This window comes from Bidens hawaiensis, unplaced genomic scaffold (assembly GCF_021521415.1).
Source record: "Bidens hawaiensis isolate Kalapana, Puna unplaced genomic scaffold, B.hawaiensis_p1.1 tig00010472_1, whole genome shotgun sequence".
In the NCBI taxonomy this organism is placed as follows: domain Eukaryota; kingdom Viridiplantae; phylum Streptophyta; class Magnoliopsida; order Asterales; family Asteraceae; genus Bidens; species Bidens hawaiensis.
The window spans coordinates 555,181-579,018 of NW_027491800.1; the positions used below are offsets into that span (position 1 = coordinate 555,181).

General features: G+C 35.1%; 2 protein-coding genes and 1 pseudogene across 2 annotated transcripts; all 3 read left to right on the plus strand.

Annotated features, from left to right (window-relative positions):
• Positions 1-943: 943 nt before the first annotated feature.
• Positions 944-4,667, plus strand: LOC143535449 (uncharacterized). Its single transcript, XM_077029698.1, has 5 exons — positions 944-1,209; positions 1,947-2,598; positions 3,324-3,526; positions 3,621-3,865; positions 3,946-4,667. Exons 1-5 carry the CDS (start codon positions 944-946, stop codon positions 4,629-4,631), a joined length of 2,052 nt encoding a protein of 683 aa, XP_076885813.1. The 3' UTR covers positions 4,632-4,667.
• A 3,287-nt stretch (positions 4,668-7,954) lies between these two features.
• Positions 7,955-10,411, plus strand: LOC143535430 (putative sodium/metabolite cotransporter BASS6, chloroplastic). Its single transcript, XM_077029688.1, has 6 exons — positions 7,955-8,076; positions 8,156-8,349; positions 8,423-8,675; positions 9,231-9,484; positions 9,582-9,664; positions 10,337-10,411. Exons 2-6 carry the CDS (start codon positions 8,184-8,186, stop codon positions 10,397-10,399), a joined length of 819 nt encoding a protein of 272 aa, XP_076885803.1. The 5' UTR covers positions 7,955-8,076; positions 8,156-8,183; the 3' UTR covers positions 10,400-10,411.
• An 11,449-nt stretch (positions 10,412-21,860) lies between these two features.
• LOC143535431 (zinc finger A20 and AN1 domain-containing stress-associated protein 1 pseudogene) lies at positions 21,861-22,555 on the plus strand (annotated as a pseudogene).
• Positions 22,556-23,838: the final 1,283 nt, after the last annotated feature.

Here is a 23,838-nt window from a genome sequence, read left to right on the forward strand (position 1 = left end):
GCTTTGAAATTTCAATTATAAATGTTTGATGTTTGGCTATAATAATAGTCTAGTTTAGAAATTAATAATGAAAGACTCGAAGAAATCAATTAAGGTAATAATATGAAGAACATAACTGCAATGAGGATAATCGCTGTGAAACCCAATCTGCCATGGTTTTGGTTGGTTAATATGCTGGAATGTTATCACATCTTATTTTAATTTAGTTTCCTTTAAAGGGTATAATCGTAAAAACTTTTTCTTTTATCTCGGGAACACATAAAGCGTTTCATTTCCTTTCTTTTCCTTCACTTTTCATTAAACTCGAGAACACGCAGTAAAATCATATCTTTTCCTTTCCTTTTCTTTCTTTTCCCTCCTAATTTTATTTCCTTTCTTTTCTCTTGTTAAATGAAACGTGGGAACTTTATTTGAGGCTCGGCTCAATAAGGCTCGGTTCTTTTTCGATCCGATCTTGAGTAGCTCGCGAACTACTCAAGATCAGATTGATAAAAAGCTCGAAATGAGCCTAGCGTTTTCGAGCCTGAGCCTCACATAAAGGTTGTTTAGTTATTGAGCCCAAGCTGGAGCCTTGTGTATTTTGATGTTTTACCTCTTTTGGACTTCTGTGTATTAATTTCACACTGCACACCTAAACTCGAGCCAACCTTTGGCTTATTTAAGGTCTTAAATGAGCTCGAGCCTAGCTTAGGCTCGTTTAAGGTTTTTCTCGAAATATATAAAAATATTTTTAAAAACGTATATAAATTAGTTATTAGATAATAAACGAGGCCGAACTTGAGCTTTATAAAAAGAGCTTGAGCTTTTGTAAGTCAAAACGAGTTGAGCTGGGCTCAGCTCGTTTACACTCCTTACTTTGCAGTTTGCACCCCTATCCTTGTGCAATTGCTGATCCTTAATATCAGGGCAAACAATAATAAAATTTCTGTTCTTGGTGTCATAGATGGCGAGGTGGGATGCGATACTGTCTCTCCCGGTGCAAAACCCTCCAACCTTGGAGTTCTCGGCCTGTGATCTTGTTTGGTCGAAGGTAAAAGGTTACCGTGGCAAAGTGGATAGACTTGCATTGGTTCCGTTTGCTAGAGTTGGTGATTTTGTTCGTGGTGAATCTAAGAATAAAGATTGTCCTACGAGGTTTCATGTAGAAGCTAGGAGACGACGAAAATCGACTTTGAAGCCTAAAGTCGATGGTATTCATGAGTATATTATGTAAGTTTTGATTATTATTTTGTGGTTGCATAGTAATAACTGTTTTTTTCTTCATTTTATCTGTTAATTTCTTACGTTTGTAGATTTTTGAAACATTTATGCACCTGATTTACTAATTCGAGCATGCCCGTATACTAATATTTTTATCGCCCTCTATTGTTATAACTAGTTATTTGATTCTGATTATTGAGTGTCATATATCACTTTCTGAATCACGTCCAGGCACCGCATTCAGCTAGGGGTGTGCACAGGTCTGTTTTGGGCTCAAACCAAACCAAAAACTGAAAATTCGGTTTCCGGATTTTGAAAATCATTCATTTCGATTTTTTTGGTTTTAACAATGGGTTTCTTTTCAGTTTTTGGTTCTCCTTTGGTCTTGAAGTTTTTGTTTGAGATAAAGACTCAAAACAATGAATTTGGGCCTTTTTTTGCCAATTTTTTATTATTGATTATTAAACGTGAGGGCCTAAAATTTTTGAGTTTCGCCATTTATAATCCATAAATATAATTAGAAAAGTCGTTTTTTAACAGGTTTCTTTTGGTTTCTAAGGTTTGGTTCGGTTATAACCAAGCTGTTGGTTTTGCTAATATCAGTTCGTTTACGGATCGGTTCTTTTGGTTTCATGCACTCCCATTCAACTACAAGCATGCTAAACACATGCACATTTGTCAGATTTAAAGAGTAATAAGTTTTACTTTTGAAGTCAGCCATACTGAGAATTTTGTTGTTTCTATAGGTATTGGTGTTCTTTCGGTCCAGACGATCACAGAGAAGGCGGTGTGGTTAGACCAAGCAGGAACGCTTACAAACCCAACAAAAAATCCGCTGGTAGGCCGAACACCAAAAGAGGGTGCACCTGCCACTTCATAGTCAAACGATTAGTCGCCAAACCAAACGTAGCATTGGTCATATACAACAAAGATAAGCACGTGGACGAAGAGGGATTACCATGTCACGGCCCACAAGACACAAAGGCCATCGGAACACGTGCGATGTATGCACCGTTCATCTCAGAGGACCTTCACCAACGTGTCATGTGTTTATTGCACGTTGGAATCCCGGTTGAAACAATAATGCAAAGACATAATGAGTCGGTTGAGAAACATGGGGGCGTTTGTGGCCGAGATGATCTTTTGACTCACAGGCATGTGAGGATACAAGAAAGGAATATTAGACGCGCAATTTGTGAACTTGATGAAGATGATGATGTCAGCGTCGGGTTGTGGGTTGAGAGTCATCGGAATCTTGTGTTTTTTTATGAGGGGTTTAGTGAGATTGAACCATTTTTGTTGGGGATTCAAACAGAATGGCAGTTGCAACAAATGATTCGGTTTGGAAGTGGACGGCTTCTTGCTTTAGATTCAAGATTTGGAACGAATAAATTAAAGGTATGTTTGACCCGTTTGTTTATGAATTGGTCAAATTTGGGCTCCATTCGAACCAAAATTTCTATATTCGGTTTTTGGATTTTTGAAAACTAAATCTGTAGATTCGGTTTTTGGATTTTTTAAAACTGTTCAATTTTGATTTTTTCGGTTAACTTGTTAAGTTTTTTTTTTGTTTAACCATTTGTGCTTGAAAGTTTTGGACCCAAAATTATGAATTTTGGCCTAAAACATTGGGCTTAATTTTTTTGATATAATAATTATTAATTGATTATTACTCATTTGTACCTAAATTTTTGTACTACGCCGTTTATTAATTTTCAAAACTTTGGGCTTAATTTTTTTTCTTAATAATGATTAATGATTGATTATCACACATTTGGACCTAATTACCATTTATTAATATCTTATAGTTTACTTAAAACACTTTCTCGGTTTTGGTTGATAGCAAAACCGAACCGAAAATCTGTTTTTGAAAACGCGTAAAATCAAACCTTCAATTTTTTTAATTGGATTCAGTTATTTTGGTTAAGTCAGTTATTCCGGTTTTTTTCAGTTTTGGTTCATTGTAACACTTTTTGATTAGTGACTGGAGAAAAAAGTGTTTTGGGGCCAATGTGGGTCGGTCTTGCCCATTCAACCCGAGTGTGTTTTATTTTAATAGTCTTTCTCATGGTGTTTATTATTATTATAAACTTGTTAATTTTCACATTACAAACTTCTTGCAGTGCCCGATCCAAAGTCTTGTTGTTTTCAACTCAGACAACAAAGCAATACCGGTGGCATGGATAATATCCCCTAGTTATCTGACACCTGGCGATTCATATAGATGGATGTGGGCCCTCTTCAATAGAGTCCGAACTAAAGATCCCACGTGGAAATTAGCCGGCTTTATAATTGATTATCCTCTATTAGATGTCCTCGCTATCAAGTTTGCTCATCACTATAATTACAAAATTATTATTATTTTAACCCGCTAACCCGTTTGACTTATCTTAACCTGTTTCTTTTTTTTTTCCAATCAGGGAAGTATTTCAGTGCTCTGTATTGTTATGCTTTTGGCGGGTTCGTCACGCGTGGCATAAAAACATAATGAAAAGATGTTCACGTATGGAGACACGCGCAAAATTGTCTAAAACGCTTGGTCAAATAGTTAAAGATGTTTGTCAAGGGCGTGGAACGGTCGAATCATTTGATAAAATCATGGAAGATTTTGTAAATTGCACAAACTTCATGGATTACTTCAAGGCAGTTTGGTATCCAAGAATGGGTTAGTAACAAATAACAATTATTATTAATTTATAAGCATTTAACTTTTCTTTTAATATTTTTAATTTTTATTTTCCTTAGGGTCTTGGATAACTGCTTTGAAAACCCTACCACTTGCAAGCCAAGAAACTTCATCAGCTCTTGAATTCTATCACAATCAATTAAAAATCAGATTACTTAACGAGACCGATGATAACGTTTACCAGCGAGCCGATTGGTTGATTACTAAACTGGCTACTAAAGTACAAGCTTACTTTTGGCTTGACGAGTACGAGGGCAAAGATGACTTTTCACGCTACTGGAAAGACGAATGGGCGAGTGGTTTAACCACATGGCCAAAATCAAGAACGATTTCCGACACTGATGTAGCAACAGAAGGTGAGCGGGTCGAAGTTGTTGACCAAGATGATCGAGATGTGGTTCACGTTGTATGGAACCCGGGGTCAGAGTATGCTATTTGTGGTTGTGAGTGGGGAGAAAAGGGTAATTTGTGCGAGCATGTTTGTAAGGCTATTCAATATTTTCGAAAAAAAGATTTGGGGCCGTCGTCTGTTAGCCTGATGCAGTATAATCAGCTTTTGATTAATATGTTAAAATGCCCGCCTGCTAATTCGTTTATTCGTGACCATGCGGTTTCTTTAGCGGTTTGGGTTAATGAACAACTTAGTGCACAGTTTGGGAAAGGTGGACTAAATGGTGACTCGGATGGGAGGTACGAGATGGTAAATTCCTGCACGCGTATGGAAGAAGACTCGCAGTTATGTTGAGTGTGTTGCGTCTGGCGGCTCGTGGTGGATGTTGGTAAAGAATAAATGACTGAACTGTTTATGTTGGATGAGAATGATGTTAGTTTGGATACTTTGGTACTTATGCGAAAATCATTTTAAATTGTTTTGTTTGTTTTTGTCAATTTTATTTATTTTTATCTTAGTAAATAGTAATGATATATCTTACAGTTAAGATTAGTGTATATAATTTTTTCGTGTACAAAATATGTGGATAAATAAGTAAGTAAAACAAATTAAATGATTTTGGGAATTATAGTGGGTTTTCAACTTTTAATGTGTGTAGAGTGTAGACCGTTTATTTTTAGGCATTTTTTTAGCTACACTTTTTGGAAAATATATGTTGGAGATATATCAGAATCAAAATCTATTAATTCATATATAAATTGAAGTATCTATGATATGTGATATTGTGATTAATATGATTATCCTGTAAATACATAATCAAACAAATTAAATTTCGTCATGTGCTTTAGCTTAACTAGTATTGGATTGGAGGGAAGTGAAGATTTGGACAGAGATTGCAAGGCCTCAAGTTCTATTCAGCGTTCGTACGCATTTCTTTTTCTATTGGGTTTATCCCAGATAGCCATGCTTTATTCGTTGCTCATTCATAAAATAAATAAATAAATTTCATTTGATTCCTAAACAAAACTATAACAACAACAAACAAAACTAGACAATCCGTAAAAATTTGTTTAGTAGTGTGTTTAGCTATTTTACTAATGTGGGGTCAAATTTCAACACTAGTTATTTACCAAACTATTAAAATAAAATAAAGAAAAAGAAAAATGTGTTGCAAGCATGCCCAATTAATTAACTACTTAATTAATATATTAGCATTTTTATTAAAAAAACTAATATTAAATGGTTACCTAACATGCTTTTAACTTACTCATCATACTATCATCATATTTGTTTAATGATATGGTGTTTATATTTTTAAAATGAAGATGGTTTTAAATTCTTATAAACTTTTTAAATATTTTTTTAACTTTGTAGAACAACGAATTTCTTGTGTTTTGGCCATCACACTTTTTAAATTGGAGAGCCCCCGCTTTGTCCAGACTACGTTGTCTTAACCGGGTCCATGCTGGCTTCAGAGTTTGGATTGGGTGTTCCTCTAGAAAACCATACCGCCGACTGCCACTTGACAGTGGTTGTGCCGCTACAAGAGAAGAACTCCCTCTCTCTAGCATGACACATGGTGAGGTGAAAATCCTTCAAGGGTCGAGATTCAACCTGATAACCTCACAAGACCCAGCTCATATCTTCCATTGTTATAATTCACCAAAAGTGACACAAGTAGAGATAAAATTTGAGTCTCCACTTTAAAACCAAAAGTATTCCTACCTAGACCACTAATAATTATTTTAAATCGATTTGAGGTGAAAATAAATGTGCTAAAAAAATTATATTGGCTTTTGCAAGTTTTGACCGAAATGATAGCAACATGGTCAAATTTATAATATCATGTTTAATTTAAAATCGTGATAATAATTATTTTAAACTTACACTTATCTTTTATTAATTACTAAACTTTTTAAATCGGATTCTTCCAATAGACCGAATTTCAGTTAGTGATCCCTGAATCTCAACACAATGATCCTTCGAAACACCATCTCCCACCACCTTCAATTTCATAATAATAATAATAATAATAATAATAATAATAATAATAATAATAATAATAATCAACCATCAATCCGAACGTATTCTTCAGGTATTATATTACAACCTAACCTAACCTAACCTAACCTAACAATATTATTAACTTGTTAATAATAATATTCCATCAACATTATTATTGTTCTGTAACTAATTATACAAACTTTGCAGCAGAGAACACTCCAATCGCGTTACCAGTTCGTCCTAAAACCCTAATAACTTTACGTAAGTCATTTCTATTATTATTATTATTATTATTTGAATTGTAAACCATCTGATTTTGATTTTATTTTTGCATTGAACGCTTTGTGTTAATCGGTGTTAGGTAGAGGTTGTTCCAGATTGATAGTTGATAGGCGTGTCTCTGGTGAGTCTCCTCAATGGATTGATCCGGATGAATCCCCTAATTATGCACCAGTTTCACCTCAGGTATCAATTTCAGCCTCCATTGGTCATTTTTTTACGAGCTCTGGCTTGGCTCGTTTATTATTTATTATTAACTATTAACTAATTAATTTAATTTGTATATGCTTTTAATTACTTTTGTATAAGCTTCGGCCTTCTTTTCTAAAGCTCAAGCTCGGCTCGTGAGTCATTTTTCTCAAGCTCTAGCTTGGCTCGTTTATTATTTATTTATTAATTTGTATATGTTTTTTATTTTTTTTGAGAAAAATATACATAAGGCTCGAGCTCGTGTAGTTCCTTAAGCGAGGGAAAGCTCGGTTATGCAGTGTCAATTGAATACATAGAAGTCCAAAAGAGGTAAAACTTTAAAATGCATAAGGCTCGATAACTAAACAAGCTTTACTTGAGGCTTGGGCTCAGCTCGTTTATTATTTATTAATTACTTTATACACGTTTTTAATTATTTTTATAGAGAAAGTTCTTAAACAAGCCTAAGCTACGCTTAAGCTCGTGTAGTACCGTAAACAAGCGAAAGTTCAGTTATGCAGTGTCAAATTAATACATAGAAGTCTAAAAGAGGTAAAACTTAAAAATAGACAAGGCTCGAGCTCGGGCTCGATAACTAAACGAGCTTTACTTGAGGCTTGGGCTCGGCTCCAGCTCAAAAATAACTCAGCCAGTTTTGAGATTTTTATCGATCCGGTCTCAAGTAGCTCGCAAGCGGCTCGTCTCGTTTGCACTGCAAGTCTGCAACACATATGAAAGTGGGTTATTATACCGTGTAAGAACCAAGTTTCAAAATTGTTTCATAACTTCATTTAGGTCGTTCAGTTTAAACAATTATGAAAAGTTTCACAATAATGGAACATTATTGAAAGTTGAGTGGTATTTATGGTTAGACTAAAGTATGAGTGACTTTATTGGAACAATACTGAAGCTTGGTTACTATTTAGTGATTATTCTTTACAAGTTCTAATATGAAGTAGTAGTGCGAGGTAATCCTAGAGAAAAAGGTCACTGAATAATAACAAGGTTTCGTAATTGTTCCATTTAGGTCCTTCAATTTAAAGTTTAAACAATTGTCAAAATTTTCTCTACAATGGAAGAATAATGAAACTTAATTGGTTTTTATATTTAGAAAAAGGTACGAGTGATTTATTCAAACAATATTGAAACTTTTGGTTAACATTTCTGTACATCTTGTTGTATTTTATGCTTGCGATGTGCAGATACTTGAAAAGGAGTCTTTTGTCGATGTTTTGAAGAAACTCAACTCGATATTACCTCAAGTAGTTATTGCTACTACAATATTGGCTCTTGTCTATCCACCGTCTTTCACATGGTTTACAAGCAGGTTAATTAATATTCCCGTATTTCCAAAGTGTTATTCCTTAATATGAAGTGTTTGTATGAAAATTGTTTTTATATTTCAGATATTATGCCCCGGCTTTAGGCTTCTTAATGTTTGCAGTTGGGCTAAATTCAAGTGAAAAAGATTTTATCGAAGCGTTTAACCAACCTAAAGCTATACTTGCTGGTTATGTTGGCCAATTTGTTATTAAACCGGCTCTCGGTTATTTGTTTGGAACAATGGCCATGACATTGTTTGGTCTTCCAACTTCGTTAGGTAATATTATATGTTTTTTTTTCTTCTACTTTTATTATTCTTGTATGCTTAATTTCAAGAATGTTTGATTCAGGTGCTGGGATCATGCTAACTTCGTGTGTTAGTGGGGCCCAGCTATCGAATTATGCCACATTTTTAACGGACCCTACGATGGCGCCACTAAGCATTGTTATGACATCAATATCTACTGCCAGTGCTGTTTTTGTGACTCCATTATTGTCGCTATTGCTTATTGGAAAGAAGTTGCCTGTTGATGTTAAAGGAATGATTTCCAATATTTTGCAGATTGTTGTTTCACCTGTTGCTGCCGGCTTGCTTCTTAACCGGTAAGAATATACTTGACTGGTCGGGTAACAGGTCAGAAACAAGTTTGTGGTCAAACATGGTTTTATATTTTAGTATGTCAACACTTTTTCCCTCACATATTAACTTCTTTTGTTAATGGGTGCATTAAGTATGAGACGTAAATAATATTTATTTAAGAAAGAATTACACGAATGGACAAGGGTAGTTTAATCATTTCTGATTTCACATGCATTTAAATAGTAAAATTTAGCCCTCATCCACGTCAGGCACCATTTGTGTGACAGTATACATACGTTGAGATCAGTGGTGTACTTTCTCATACTTAAGGACTAAAAGTGAAATTTGGGCATACCACATGAACCATTTGTGTAATTCTTTCTTGTTTCAGTTATAATCTGAATATTTGTATAAAACACAACTGGAACTGACCTGTTCATAGGTAAATAGTTGAAATCTCCACCTTAAACTCATATCAACTTCAACTTTAACGAGTAAGAAGTTTGACTTTAAAAGTCAAACTCAGCTTTTGTTGAAGTTTTTTTTATCTTACATGCGTTTTCTTGTGTAATATACAGGTTTTTGCCAAGAATATCAGGTGCTATTAAACCATTTTTGCCACCATTATCAGTAATAGTGACATCTCTATGTGTCGGGGCTCCGCTTGCAATTAACATCAATTCGGTTTTATCGCCTTTCGGGATATCAGTTTTATTACTTGTTACCTCATTTCATATATCAGCATTTATACTTGGATATGCATTTACTGGCATTGCTTTTCACAACGAACCAGAAGTCAAACCTCTTCAAAGAACACTTTCTTATGAAACAGGTTCTACATTTCTTCTTAATATAATTGAAAAATTGCTATAAAATGAAAAAAATCATATTTTTTTGGGTTAAAATTTACAAGTTATTTAAAATTATAGGTATGCAGAGTAGTTTGTTGGCCCTTGCACTAGCAAATAAATTCTTTCAAGATCCACTTGTTGGTGTACCTCCTGCAATATCAGTAAGTTTGTTTTTTCTTAACTGTTTAACTAACTTGAAATAATGTTAATATTTCCAACCCTATGGGCTAAAAACACTCACAAACGCGCCCAGCCAGGGGCCACATCGATTTCCACTAATCCTTCAAACACAATCATTTTCTATCCAACCCTACAAATATCGTTAATTTCCACATCATCACCACTTTTTAATTTATTTTTCATAATCAAGTTATTTTTTATACCAAATCGAATTATTTTATATTTTTATTTAATTCATTATAATAAACAAATACATTGCTAGTAAAAAAGTTAAATAAAGTAAAGTATCATCTAAAAGAAATAAAAAAATGGTGTTATTTACCCAATTACTACATTTAAAATGACTAGTTAATAATAAATGTTGGTGTACATGTCGTTAAAGGCTTAAAGCACATGGTGTACAAGTTACTAATGCACTTAGAGGATTAAAACAAAAAACAAGTTAACGGGGCCAACGATTTTGAACGGGCAAAGCCCTTAGGGTGGATGGTATCCACCAAAAACTCCCTAAATGCCTCCTAGGCGCCACATAAACTTTCTCCCACAATTCCCTCTATAGTCCATGGGATGGAGATAGTCTTAATCACTTTCTTTGCGGGCCGTACTTTTTTCTTGTACATGAAGTAACTGGTTCTTTCTTGGTGTTTGTGCAGGTTGTAGTCATGTCTCTAATGGGGTTTTCTCTTGTGATGCTTTGGGCTAAAAAGAAAGTATGAGCTCAGAACCGATTAGTTTATATTCCTCATTCTTCTGTTTTAAATTTTTAAAAGTCCCATTGAGAAGTTGTATAAATCTTGTAATCGTGTAAGTTATGCAAACAAATCATTTCATAATATTGGGTCTTTCTTGCTACCAAAATCCGTGTAGCTAGACTTGGATCCTGGCAATAGTGCAAGATCAGGAGTTACTGCATATGTGATGTTCTTGGTGACTGCATGCAATTGTTCTTCGTGACTTCGTGTCCCTAAATCCGACTTTGACCTGTCAACATCAAAATAGACTGTTAGAAGCGGTTCCCGAGCCTTCACGTCAGCTAGAGGTGCACAAACAGGTTCTAAACTGGTTTTGGTTAGGTCAACAAAAGTCAAACCCAGGTTACAGGGTCCGGCTGGAACCGGTTCTTTAGGGGTTGGGGGGGGGGGGGGGGCAGGTTTGGTCGTTTAAAACCAGATTCGGTTCGAGTAGGGTTTGACTTGTTTCAAACTATAGTGTTACAACCAGCTTTTAGCCCTACAGGTCAGGTTCGGTCGGGTCCAAACCGGGTGCGGCCGACCAGTTTCAAAATCAAGCTGAGTTTTGATTTAAAACTGGGTTTAGTTTCCATCTACAGTCTACTAGTGGATTTAACCTGGATAACTACAATCCTGGTTTAGAATTGGCCTTCTAAATTAAGGCCCGATCCTACTAGGCTTGGTCTTTTTGGCCCATTGCCGCAACCAAGGTCCCCTAGGCCCTAGGGTATGTTGGATAGCGGTGTTACGTTACACCATATATCAATTGACATTGATCATAATCAGACTTCATGTTTGGTTGCAGTATCGGGCCAGAACTGACCTCAGATCTTGAAGTTTGGCCTTATATCAACAGTAGATTTCACTCTTGATTATTATGTTGTAAAAGGATACATTGTTGGAAGTTGGAACTATACAATGTACCGGAACAGAAAAAAAGAAAACAAAGGCTGATAAATTTGAATTATTCCTTGGGGCACAACATTAATACACAAGAGAACAGAAACATAAAAGTAACAAAAGACTGTAATTTCAATAACTTGTGTTGTGTGGATATGGAACTAAAAGCAAGCCATTCTTTCGCTTTAGAGTCGTTCCAAAAGACTCCCAACATATTGAAATCATTAGACGTTCGCCCATTTGGAAGTTCCCAGTCGAAGTGGTAGAGTAGCATCGCGAGAGGTAGTTCGCCATTAGTTAACCCCAAGAGCATGCCAGGACACATTCTTCTTCCATCCCCGAATGGTAGATATTCAAAATTTGTTCCCATCATATTAATAGAGCTCTCACTAAACCTCTCTGTTATGAAACTTTCAGGGTCGATCCAGTAATCCTGATCGAGCCTAATCTTCCACGGGTTAATTAGAACTTTTGTATTTGCTGGTATACGGAATCCACCTATCTCACAATTTTCCTGACACTCTCTTGGTAACAAAAGAGGAACTGGAGGATGCAACCTTATTGTTTCCTTAATAACTAGTTTTAGTTAGTCTAGTTCTTGAATATCGGACTCGTGTATTTTCGTCTTTCCTTTGAATACTCACCTGAGTTCTTTTTGTGCTTTCTTCATCACCATTGGATTCCTCATCAGCTCTGACATTGCCCATTCAATGGTCACTGCAGAAGTATCCGAGCCTGCCGCAAACATCTCCTGTGCATAAGTTTTCAAGGTCATTGCAAGAAAATTATCAAGTCCTTGTGGTTTGTTTTTATGTGTAACTGGCTAAGTACTTAAAATTCTCTATGCAGGTTTGGGTTCGATTCTCTCGACTTTCCCATTTGAGCTTCAAAATTTAGGCCTAAATCATTTTGTAAATTAATAACTAATTAATTAATATACAATTTGGCTGAAATATTTGAGTCCCGTCTTTAATAAATTCTTATAAAAAACTTAAAATAAAATTTGAAAATTAAAAATAATTGTTCAGTTTTTTCGGTTTTTTAGGTTTCGGTTTTCTAGATTTTCCCATTTGTGCTTGAAAATTATGCAAATCTTCATGTATACATGACTCTGACAAATTGCATAAACTTCTGCCAAGTAATTTTTCTTCCTGATAAATGTGACAATATATTTGGATTTATGAATTATAAGGTTGCTTGACACGATATGAAAACACATACAAACTTAACACGGAACTGATTCCATATAAAATTGACAAGTTTATTTTTATAAATTATTTAATAATATGTTTTATGTTATTATAATTAGCAAATACTGTTGAATTAGAAAGTGGAAATCATAAATGGAACCAAAGCAATTTTATCTTATCTTACATCTTATCTTACAATACTAATAAAAGAAAATGTTGAAGCTTATGTGTCAAGCTTACATTTCTCTTAATTTCTAATATTTCATCTTATTTATTCTAACTATCCATGGGTCATGGGTCAAAATCATTTTGTCAAGCGGGTTATAATATAGTGTGGATTTAATAACATAGTGTCATTTTCATACCTAAAGTTTGACTAACTACGTAACTTTAGCATATTTTTTAAATTTCTTGCAAATCCACACTCGACGTTTCTAAAACCATGCTATTTTAGTAATTTTCGTTAACCCGTTTGTTTTTCCTTTAAAGCCTATATTAAATTAATTTATAAGTATTTTGAGAATCACAATTGAAATAACGTACCTTATTTATTTTTATCGTTTGATAAATCCCATGTAACACACGGGTTCAAAAGATCGTTGAGTAATAAAGTGACACACTTGCGCAAAAGATTTTCTTGTTTACTAAAGACTGAAAATGAAAAGGTGTTTGCTTACAAGATAGATATCTCAAATAAATAGTAGTGCTAGGTAAATAAAACATGTGATAAAAACAAACTTGGACAACAAGCTGCTGATTCAGAAGGGAGAAGATCGTAGCTGGATGTTGACAACTTCAACAAATACTTATTAAAATAAATTATATAAAGTATTGTATGAGTTCAGAACCGATCAGATCAGTCGAAACCACTCGTTCTTCTGTTTCTAAAAGTTCTATAAAGAATTTGTATAAATCATGACAAATAACCAGTGTAACTTGAAGACTAGAATTATCATGTAATGTATGAAAGTGGGTTATTTCATAGCATTGGGTCTTTCTTGCTACTAAAATCCAAGTCAAAGTCGGGTTGGGCTGGAACCAGTTTTTTAGGGGAGTCGATCGGGTTTGGCCGTTTGAAAATGGGCTTTAACCAGTTCAAATCGGGTTTGCCCAATTTCAAAGTATAGTGTTACAACCCGCTTTTAGCCCTACGGGCTAGGTCCAAAATGGGTTCGGCCAGATTGGTTTCAAAAGCGGGTTGAGTTTAGGAAACTCGGGTTTGGTTTCCATATTGTTTTTTGTCCACTTGTTGATGCTAATTCCTAACGAGTTAGCAGTATTGTAAAAATTGCATCTAGGCGGGGATTAATCAAGGACTAGTCACTTGGCGTCCCTAGGCTGACGCATATTTAGATAATTGGTCCCATTAATCAGTAGTCGGATCTAGTCGGGCCAAAATGGCCCATATCAATAATTTTTAAAATTATTAGTCCTTTTTAAATTTTTTTTCATATTTTTAAAATTCCTGGAAGGCAATCGGACCTTGATTTTAATCCGTTAACCCCAGCTGTTTTTTCTCTTAGAGCTGTTATGTTTACGTTTAATTGTTTATGTTTGAACTATACCATGTGAATTTTGAAGTATTTATGTGAACTTTTATATGTAATTTTTCAAAATTACATATAAAAATCTAACCTGATTAATTGCTAGTTCCTACCATGTCGCTCGACTAGCCTCTAGCGGGTTTTATAACCATGTGACTTGTTGTGGATTTAATCCGGATCTCTACAATCTTGAATTAGAATAGGCCTTCTAAATTAAGGCCCAAGTAGGCCCAAACCAATCATATTAGGCTTGGCCTTTTTCACATTATGTCTATTTTATTATTATTGTAGGTAGGAGTTTTCAATACATTATTATCACACCACTTCTTGTTTAACACTTTAACAATGCCTCAATAAATTATATGAAACTGAGAAGCTGCAAATATTGTAAGTAATTCAAATAAACTATGTTTAAGATATAAACATGTTTGCAAGTTAACCAGTTTTGGCCCATGGCCGGAACCTACCTCCCTAGGATCCATTGGATAAGGGCGGTATGTTATACCATGTGCCGATTGACTTCAATCACAGTGATACATCATGTTTGGTTGTAGTATCAAGCCAACTGATATCAGATCTTGAAGTTCGGTCTCAGATCAAACCGAAGATTGCACTCGTGATTATTATGTCGTTAAAAGATACATTGTTGTAACTTGGGACCATTAAAACTATGTTACCAAATCAGAAAAAAAAAGGTTTTACAAGTGATTGGAAAAATGATAAAAACTTGAAATTTGATAAAATACAAAATTTACAAAATTATTAAAAATGTGAATGCGTGTTCTTTAAAAATTAACAAGGAGTTGATAAATATTCAAACACAACGTGGAGTGTGAAAGAAAAAAATTATCGTCTATATAAATTTGTTTGGATTATCTTTAATAACGGTATAACTTTTTACTATTTTATTAATTATCACGATACAGTGTTATGGGGGTGACGCCAGTCACGCCACCGCCACCTCCCCTACATATTTTCAACCAAGCCATTGCAACCAATTTGGGTGGGACTTTAGCCTCAAAGGGCGCTATCGTATTAACATGTTAAGTGGCTCCGAGGTGTGAGGTCACAATCAAATTGAACCATAACATTCATACACTCAAAAATATTATAAAATAAAAATAGATAATTATTTTGTTAGTTAAACCATTACGTATTATTTTATTAAAAGAAAATTAGTGAGAGCCTCGTGCCTACATAGTACTGGTACCGACATAATGGGGTGTTTTTTAAACCACATTAATGGAGTTTTTTTTCCTTTTAATTTGAATTTAAGAATAAGTATGTTAAGTGTCATTCTAACTTGAATAGGGTGGTCAGAAGTTTTTACTTCAGCTTTTTCTATTTTATTTGACGCAGTAGATTCAAATCTCACTCGTATCTCATACTCTTATATTTAAACATGGGCTAAGCACCACAGATGGAATAGGTTTTAGCATAGGACCCCTAAGAATATTTCAGGAGTTTTGCATGTGTTTGTTGTCAAAATTTTTTTTCTTTTTTTACAAAAAAAAAAAGGGTACGTTAAACTTTATGGAGTTGTCATGGTGTTTCTGATAGGAATCATGGTTTCTGGTACAACGTTATGGTGGTTTTGTTTTTTGTATTGTATATATGTGCAATGGCATTATATTATAAAAAACATCAATATATAGTGCATATGTGCATTAGTGTTGTATTTGCATATATTCATTAGTGTGTATATGTATAATGCAATTATGTTGTATTATATGCAATAAAACAATATTGTATACGTGCAATACACATTAGTGCACATATGCACTACATCAACAGTTTTTTTTAGGAATGCGTGAGATTTACCTATGCTCGTATTTGCCTGTATTGTCTCGATAAACTGAAAGTCCACCTCGATTCTTGCACTTTTGCAAATAGGCAATTTGATATGGGCATGCAAATTTCCCAAATAGCCCATTTAACCTATAATATTAACCTATATATATAAAAGGAAACAAATAGCTACAGTAAGCTACTCAGGGTACTTTTGAAATTTCATTTTTTGCATATTCAAGCTTTGGTTTTTATTAGTCCCTCAATTTTTATGTTCTTTCAATTAGCCCTTCAAAGTTTTAAAGTGCTGTAATTTGATCTCAAGCATTATGTTTTGCTAAACTTTGTTTAATTTTGCCCTCCTAAAGTATTCATGGTTTTAATTGTTCCCTAATCTGTTATTATATATGTATATTTAAGTTACTGATCTTTTTTAATGAACGTCATACGAAGTTTTAGACTTTTTAGTATGCCGTTACGACATGTTTATTTCATCAATGTAGTGTCGTTAAAACGGATGTGTATTCATAATAAAGTATATAAGTTTCGTTGAAAAAGAAATTGTATTCGCAATAGGATATAAATTTTTTATTGTAAGCTATATAGGTTGTGTTTGTTTTTTGTGAGAAGATCTTCAGGACCTCTTATGTCTGCGCCGCGCAGACCACGCGCAGACCTTTAGCCTTGAAGACTGTTTGTTTTTCTGAAGACATTTAATTAAAAAACGTCTGCGCGCCATCTTCTTGGTGCAGACATGGTCCTTCCACTTCTTATCTCTTTGAACCTCTTCTCACACTATTCAGTATTATATTTTCTTTTCTTCAAACCCTAATCTCCCACCTTCACCCTTCCCTCTCCTCCACCACACCTCAGCCACCACCACTTCACAGTCGCCGCCCAACCGACTGTCCCCCTCACAACAATCGCGCCGCCAGCCAGCCACCCAGCCTCCACTACGACGATCCGGCCGCCGCCGCTGCTTTGACCACGACTCCAGCCCTTGCCACCACCTCCAACCCCACCTCCGACAGCCTCTTCTCAGCCAGCCGGTTTAGTCCATCTCCAACAATCTCTCCACTGGCGTCGGAAACTCCATCTCTGTCAATCTCCCCATCTCCGGAATCACTGAGTCGGCCATCAGAAGGCTGGCCATGAGAGGCCGAGTAAAGAGAATCAACTATTAATGTAATTACGGTTTGATAGTTATAGTTATGGTATTTTTTTATATTGTTGTTGATTAGTGATTTTCCAAGGAATTTGATTTTAAAGTTTGTTTACCAGAGTATGATAATTTTATAAAATATATATACACCCTCTTTGAATTGTTCAATATATTTAATAAGTTTTAAAAAATCAGTTTATTTAAATTTATGTTTATTTTACCAGTCTGCAGATGTTAAAAAACAAACAGTCTTCTTATTGCACACTGCAGAGGTTTGGTCAAAAATCTCTTCTGCAGATGTTAAAAATCTCTTCTGTTGCAGATGTCTGCAGATATGGTTCGTAGACTGCATACATTTTACCTCTTAAAAAACAAACAGCACCATAGTGAGTGTGGTACCACGTCGATAACGTAATGAGTCGAACCGATACCAACCAAGTTTTTTTATATTTAGATAAACACCTTTTGGTATCGAAATAAAAGTCGTTATGATGTGTTTGCATATCTACGTTTAAAAACTTGAGCCCATTACCAAGTTCTTCGCGCAACGCGCGAAGTAAACACACTGGTTCTCTACATAGTGGTGTGAAAATTTATTATATAAAAATAAAAATTATTTTTATACGATATTTCACAGGAGGATATCTAGGGGGTGTGTTTTTTTAACCATACTTGAACATCAAATCCGACTCAAAGCCACATGAAGTAGAGAGCACATGACCAAACTTGAGTAACCCGAATCCGACCAACCTAAACTTTAAATGGGTTGATTATCTGTTCATTTTTTTCTCTACCAAAAAAAAAAAAATTGATCTGGAAACACAAAACCCAATAATAACCTGAAAATTTATTATCTTTACTTTATAGATGTGTTTTGATTTGGAGTCTTTAATATTTGAAAATTTAGGTTTTATAGCTAGCTTTTGGACGTGAACATTACCATATCATATTATGATATTATTGAAACTTTATGATATTATTTTGTGAATTATAATCAGTAGCATGATGTTATTTTGTGAATAGTTTTTTATTTTTATAATTATTTTACATTTAAACTTGTAAAACGAACAACCCAATCTGAACAAACTCTAACCCTACCATTCTAACAACCTGAATTTGTATGGGTGAGTTATCAGGTCACTTTTTTCTGGCCAAAACCCCAAACAACTTGCCCGAAAAACTAACCAGAAAAATACCCTACTATAGGAGGCTACGTTGAGGTTATTATTTTGAATTTATTTAATTACACGAATGGTATTTATGTTACCTATATAACTGCATATCTAGTCTCAACTTGTCTCAAGTACAATTTTATTGTCCCATGTACAATTTTAGGGGGTGTTTGAGATTTCTTATTTTACCTCCTTATAACTTTTTTCGTAAGTTAATAAGTTACAACTTTGTAACTTATTAACTTATCCTCTCACAATAAATCATAATACCAAACATCTTTTAACTTTTCTAAAGGTTATTAAGTTATAAGTTGCTCAAAATAAGCAATCCCAAACACCCGGTTAGCCTTCAAAAAAAATGAGGAGAAGAATGACTTACTAACTTACGCTTTTATCTTACATGATATACATTGATTACAAATACAAATGATGTCATACTATGAGAAGTTACATCTATACACTTCTATTGTCCTTCGGATTAAAATCAGAGTTATGCTAGCTTTCTATAAGCACATCGGAATATCTCTATATGACCATCGTAAAAGATAAGACAACACTCGCATAACCAAGGGTCTTGTTTGTTGATGTCACAAATGCCCACCAAAACACGTGTGGGTATCCACGGCACCTAGTTATTAAAGAAAACATTAGTAAGACGATTTTATGTCGGTGTCATAAACCCTTTAATAGTATAAGGTAAACCTTAATGGATTTACTACCTTTGGCGTTATATGCTCCTCTCTCTAGACGAAAGTAATTCTTCATCAAGAATTAAGTATCTTCATAATTTGAAAGATTTTAGTTTTATTATATCTATCACAAAGAAATCTCCAAAATCGGCATTTATGTTAGAAAATAGTTGTTGAGTTTCTATAGTTTTTAATTTGAAGTGAAGTGACAATGAAAAAATTATAAAATATTTAAAATATCTACATTAAATTATAATGAGAAAAGTTTAAATACTTCTTATGGTCCACAAATGTTTTGAAATGAGTGGGGGCGCGAGAGGGGGCGCCAGCCAATAATATTGTGACGTGTGGCAGAGAGAGAAACTTGATAAGATGGGTGTTGGTAGTGGTGCTCGCGCCCCGGGGCATGGTGTGGAGGGGCGCGAGAGGGGGCGCGAGCGGTTTTTTTTTTATTTTTTTATAAATGTATTAAAAAAACGTATTATTAAAAAACTCATAAATTATTTAAAAAAACACACATTAATTAAAAAAACACATTAATATCTAAAAAAAAAATTAAAGTACTAAAAAAAAACATTATTCTTATTCTTCGGCTTGGTTTTCTTCGATCAACCTCTTCCGGATACGTTCCTTTTGTTTTTCCATCAGCATTTGGTCGACCGGATTTAGGTTACTGAAGTCTCTTGTAAGGAATTCCAAATCTCTCATTCTTTTTTTTTCCTTTTTGTCATTAGAGACCACCTCCATGGTTTTGTTGAATTTATTGAGGGATTCAACAAGATCGTTGATGTTTACGGCTTCCCCCTCAGCCGGTTTTTTGCCCCTGGCGTCCCTTCCCAATGGCCGCCTCCTCGGCGGTGAAGACGTTTCCTCCCCTGCAACGTTTAGGTCGAATCCAACCCGGCAATCCGACCCGGCGGAAGAGCTGTACGCTCCAGACGAACTAGTTTTAGTCCGTTTCGGCCCTACTTCCGCATCAACGTCCGGCGCCACCAGCTCAACCCACTTAGAACACCTTCTCAACCTCTCCCACACCTTTACATCGTCCCACGTCTTCACCGTCCCATACCTCCGCAGGCACTCCTGCTTCCACTCTTCGACAGTGAAATTATAAACCGCCAAATCGTCACTGCCACTTGGTCTCATACGACCGGCGTTCCTGTTGAACAGATTAGTAAACAAGCCGACAAATTTTCTGATTTCGGTCCACCGACCCGAAATCATATCGGCGTTCCGCTCTGTACTCCCAACGAGCGAATAGAACGTCTCCCTAACCTTTGTCCAAAAGACCTTGCTCTTTTGGTAGTCCGCTGCAAAATGCATAAATAAATTTGTAAGTCATTTAACTTTTTTATTTAACTTTTTTATTAAAAATCATTTTTAAAAACGTTAAAACAATTACCGCAACGCCGATCCTCAGAAGTGACTATCCAAGCCCGACACAGGGCTTCCTTCTCATCCGATGACCACGGAGTGATTTTCCGTTTCGTCCTTCCGGTCGAAGCCGAACCCGACCCGTCCGTTGCAATTTGTTTTTTCCGGTGGACGCGTCTTCTTTGTCCCGCAGCTTCACCTTCTGGTTCTTGTGTCTCCGGAACTACAAAGTTAGGAGACGGTTGTATGTTGGATGGTTGAAAGCCGGATGGTTGTTGCGACCCCGAATAAAACATCGCTTGGTCCGGTGCCGACCATAAATCGTCGTAACTGTAATCTGAATCTATGTTTGGGTACCAATTTCCAGCCATGTTTTTAAAAAAAGGTTTGGAAGATGGGGTGATTTTGGGTTTTGGGTGTGGTATGTGATATTGGTATGTGATATTGGTGTTGGTTTGGGTTTGATATAGGTTTAATAGAGAGAAAATTGTATGTTTTATATTGTTGTTGGTTTGTATTTGATATAGATATATATAGAGAATTTTTTTTTTTTTTTTATTAACTAAAGAGCCAACGGCTCATTTTTAAGACCCCAACGTCTCTTTCACAATTCCCCAAGTCCCTTTACGCCCAACAGCTCCCGCGAGACCCCTTGCGCCTGCCTCTTTTTCCGCGCTCGCGCCCCTCTCGCGCCTCGGTGGTGTGGTCCTCGCGCTCCGGGGCGCGACCGGCTGGCCTCTTGCGCCCTTTCTAGCGCTCCACACCCCTCAGCCTTAGGGTATATAGATATAACCTTAACAATACCTATTGCTAACGTTTGATATTTAAATCATATAATATAAATATCTAATCTTCTCTAGTTGATATTTCTTTCAAATATATCTTTTCATCATCGTTCATTTTATTAATATTCGAGACTAGTTGAATACAAAATCAAATTTAAAGTAGAACGGTATGTGTTTATACGGTATATGGTCAATTAAAACTATAACTACAATGCAATATGTAAAATACTTGTAGTATCATCTAAAAGCACATAAATTGAAGTCCTTGTGATTTTTATTTTAAAATATAAGAAAAACATAAAAAAGAAAAAAACCCACTTCATCTAAGTCTTTCTTATCCATAAATTATAAAAATTATCTATGTAAAATGAATGGGTGACTTTTTATATTTATCAGCTCACAATTTGATATTTATAATTATAAATTTTTTTTTGAGTGGAAACCGAGACCAAAAAAAAGGTAAAAGTTAATTAAAAAGATACCATGTACAAAATTTAAAGACAAAAGTGATTTTTAATTGAATTATAAAGATAAACATAAAGAATTAAATATGATTATACACAAAATTAAGTTGAGTCTAACTTCATATAATATTAATAAAGTTTCAATTAAGTTACTCATATTTTATTTTGTCCTAATTAAGTTACTAAGCTAATACAAGGGTATATTGGTCTTATAGGTATCTCATAGGAATCCTAATCCCAAGTTACATATCAATAACTTATTCACAAAGAAAAATTCAAACATCATTTCTTTACCTTTCTCTCACTTCATCCCCACTTTATATAAACCCCTCAACCCCTTTATTCTTCCCTTCAATTTACACACACAAATAATAATAATAATCACGACATTATTATTAGTTTTCCAACTTCAATTCACAAGATGGGTTCCGATGGCAACAAGATGAACGACGGTACAAGCTTCCAACCTTCCGAGCCGGCTCCATGCGCCAACGGCTGCGGCTTCTTCGGAGCCGCCGCCACCAACGGCTTCTGTTCAAAGTGCTTCCGCGATTTCCGGATCCAAGAAGAGCAGGCGGCGGCGGCTGTAGCCGCCGTCGACAAGCTGGTCAACAAGGTGGTCAACTTCTCACCACAAGCCCCTGCCACGTCGTCATCATCCGGATCTGAGCCGGTTCCGGCGCCGGCTGAAGCCGAGCCGGTGAAGAAGCCGTCTAACAGGTGCTTGAGTTGTAACAAGAAGGTTGGTGTTATGGGGTTTAAGTGCAAGTGTGGGGATGTGTTTTGTGGGGCCCACCGGTATCCTGAGAAACATGAGTGTGAGTTTGATTTTAAGAAAACCGGTCGGGAGGAGATTAAGAAAGCTAATCCGGTTGTTAAAGCTGATAAGGTGGACCGGATCTGAAGGAGACCGGGTCGGTTCGGGTCAGGGTGTATGGTATGGGAAGGTTAGGGTTTTTTTATTTTTATAGTTTTTTTTAAAGGTTTGGATTGGATCATTAAATGTAAGGGAAAAAACAAAACATAAAGAAGTGAATTTGGTTGAAGTTGAATATAATTTGGTTTGGATGTTTGCTTCTGGTTTTGGTTTATTTATTTATTTATTTCTTATAATAATAATAATAAATAATAATATATTAAAAAATTAAATTATTGTTTGTTGCCGTCTAAGTTTTGTTTCTACATCCTTCTAAAGTCTGGATTGCTTAGAAACATTTATTGGTGATTAAGTTATCTAACTAGACACGTTTGAAGCTTCTTTGATAGGTATCTCAATGTTTACACATGGTGGGATGGTTTGATTAATATATTCATGTTATCATAAAAATTAACGTATTATTTATATTTTATATTATATTAAAATAGTTTTTTTTTTGAACGGCAAACATTATATTAAAATAGTTATAGAATAGTCTAGAAGCCTTAATTTATATAAAATATTTTATTGGTTTTTTTAATGTTCTTAATTAGTTGCGAATATTTATTGTATGATATTAGGTTGAGAAGAGACTTTATTTTTTCTATAAAAGATGAGAAGCTTTATTGATTTTTATATGGTATTTATATTTTATTAATTTTATTGAGAACGTTAGAATTCAAATGATTACTTTCCTTTTGTTTTGTTTTTTGTTTTCGTCAGATTTTGATACGTTGTATTATTTTAGGGGCACGTATTTTTAATATTAAAAATGAACAAATTATCTATTATCTTTATCTATTTTATTATATATAAAACACAAGTTTGGTGCCGCTAAGTCGTCATTGGGTCACTTGGCGGCACCATACTAGTCCATGGCATTTTTTTTCGTTATAGTATCGTAACAAACATAATGAAAGTTGACCAAATGACAATTGATCTGTTTTTTCTTTTGTTTGTTTTAATTCAGATATCATAACGAACGTGACAGAAACCGACCGAATTCACATAGACTCAACGTCTTGACGCTCGGGACCTACAATGCTCGGTTTTACCAACGCTCGAGTTTACCGACCGACACCACCCCATTGGTCTACTTATTTTTTATATATTTTTTTCTCTTTTTTAGCTCCGGTACCGTGACAAGCGTAACCTAGCCGAAATCGACCAAATATGTGTCAAGTCACCGCCTTAAGGCCCTGCACCGATAAGGATTGGGTTTTACCACCGCTCAGGTTTACCGACCAAACGAACGTCATTTTGAAGAATTTATTTTTTTATATGTTAATTTGACGAATATACTTTTACATGTTAATGGTGTCTGTACCGTAACGAACGTAAACAATACTAACTGAATTCGCGTCAACTCACCGATGTAACCCTCGGGCTTTATCAACGCTTAGGCTCTACCAACACTCGGGTTTCAACGTTGAGGTTTTA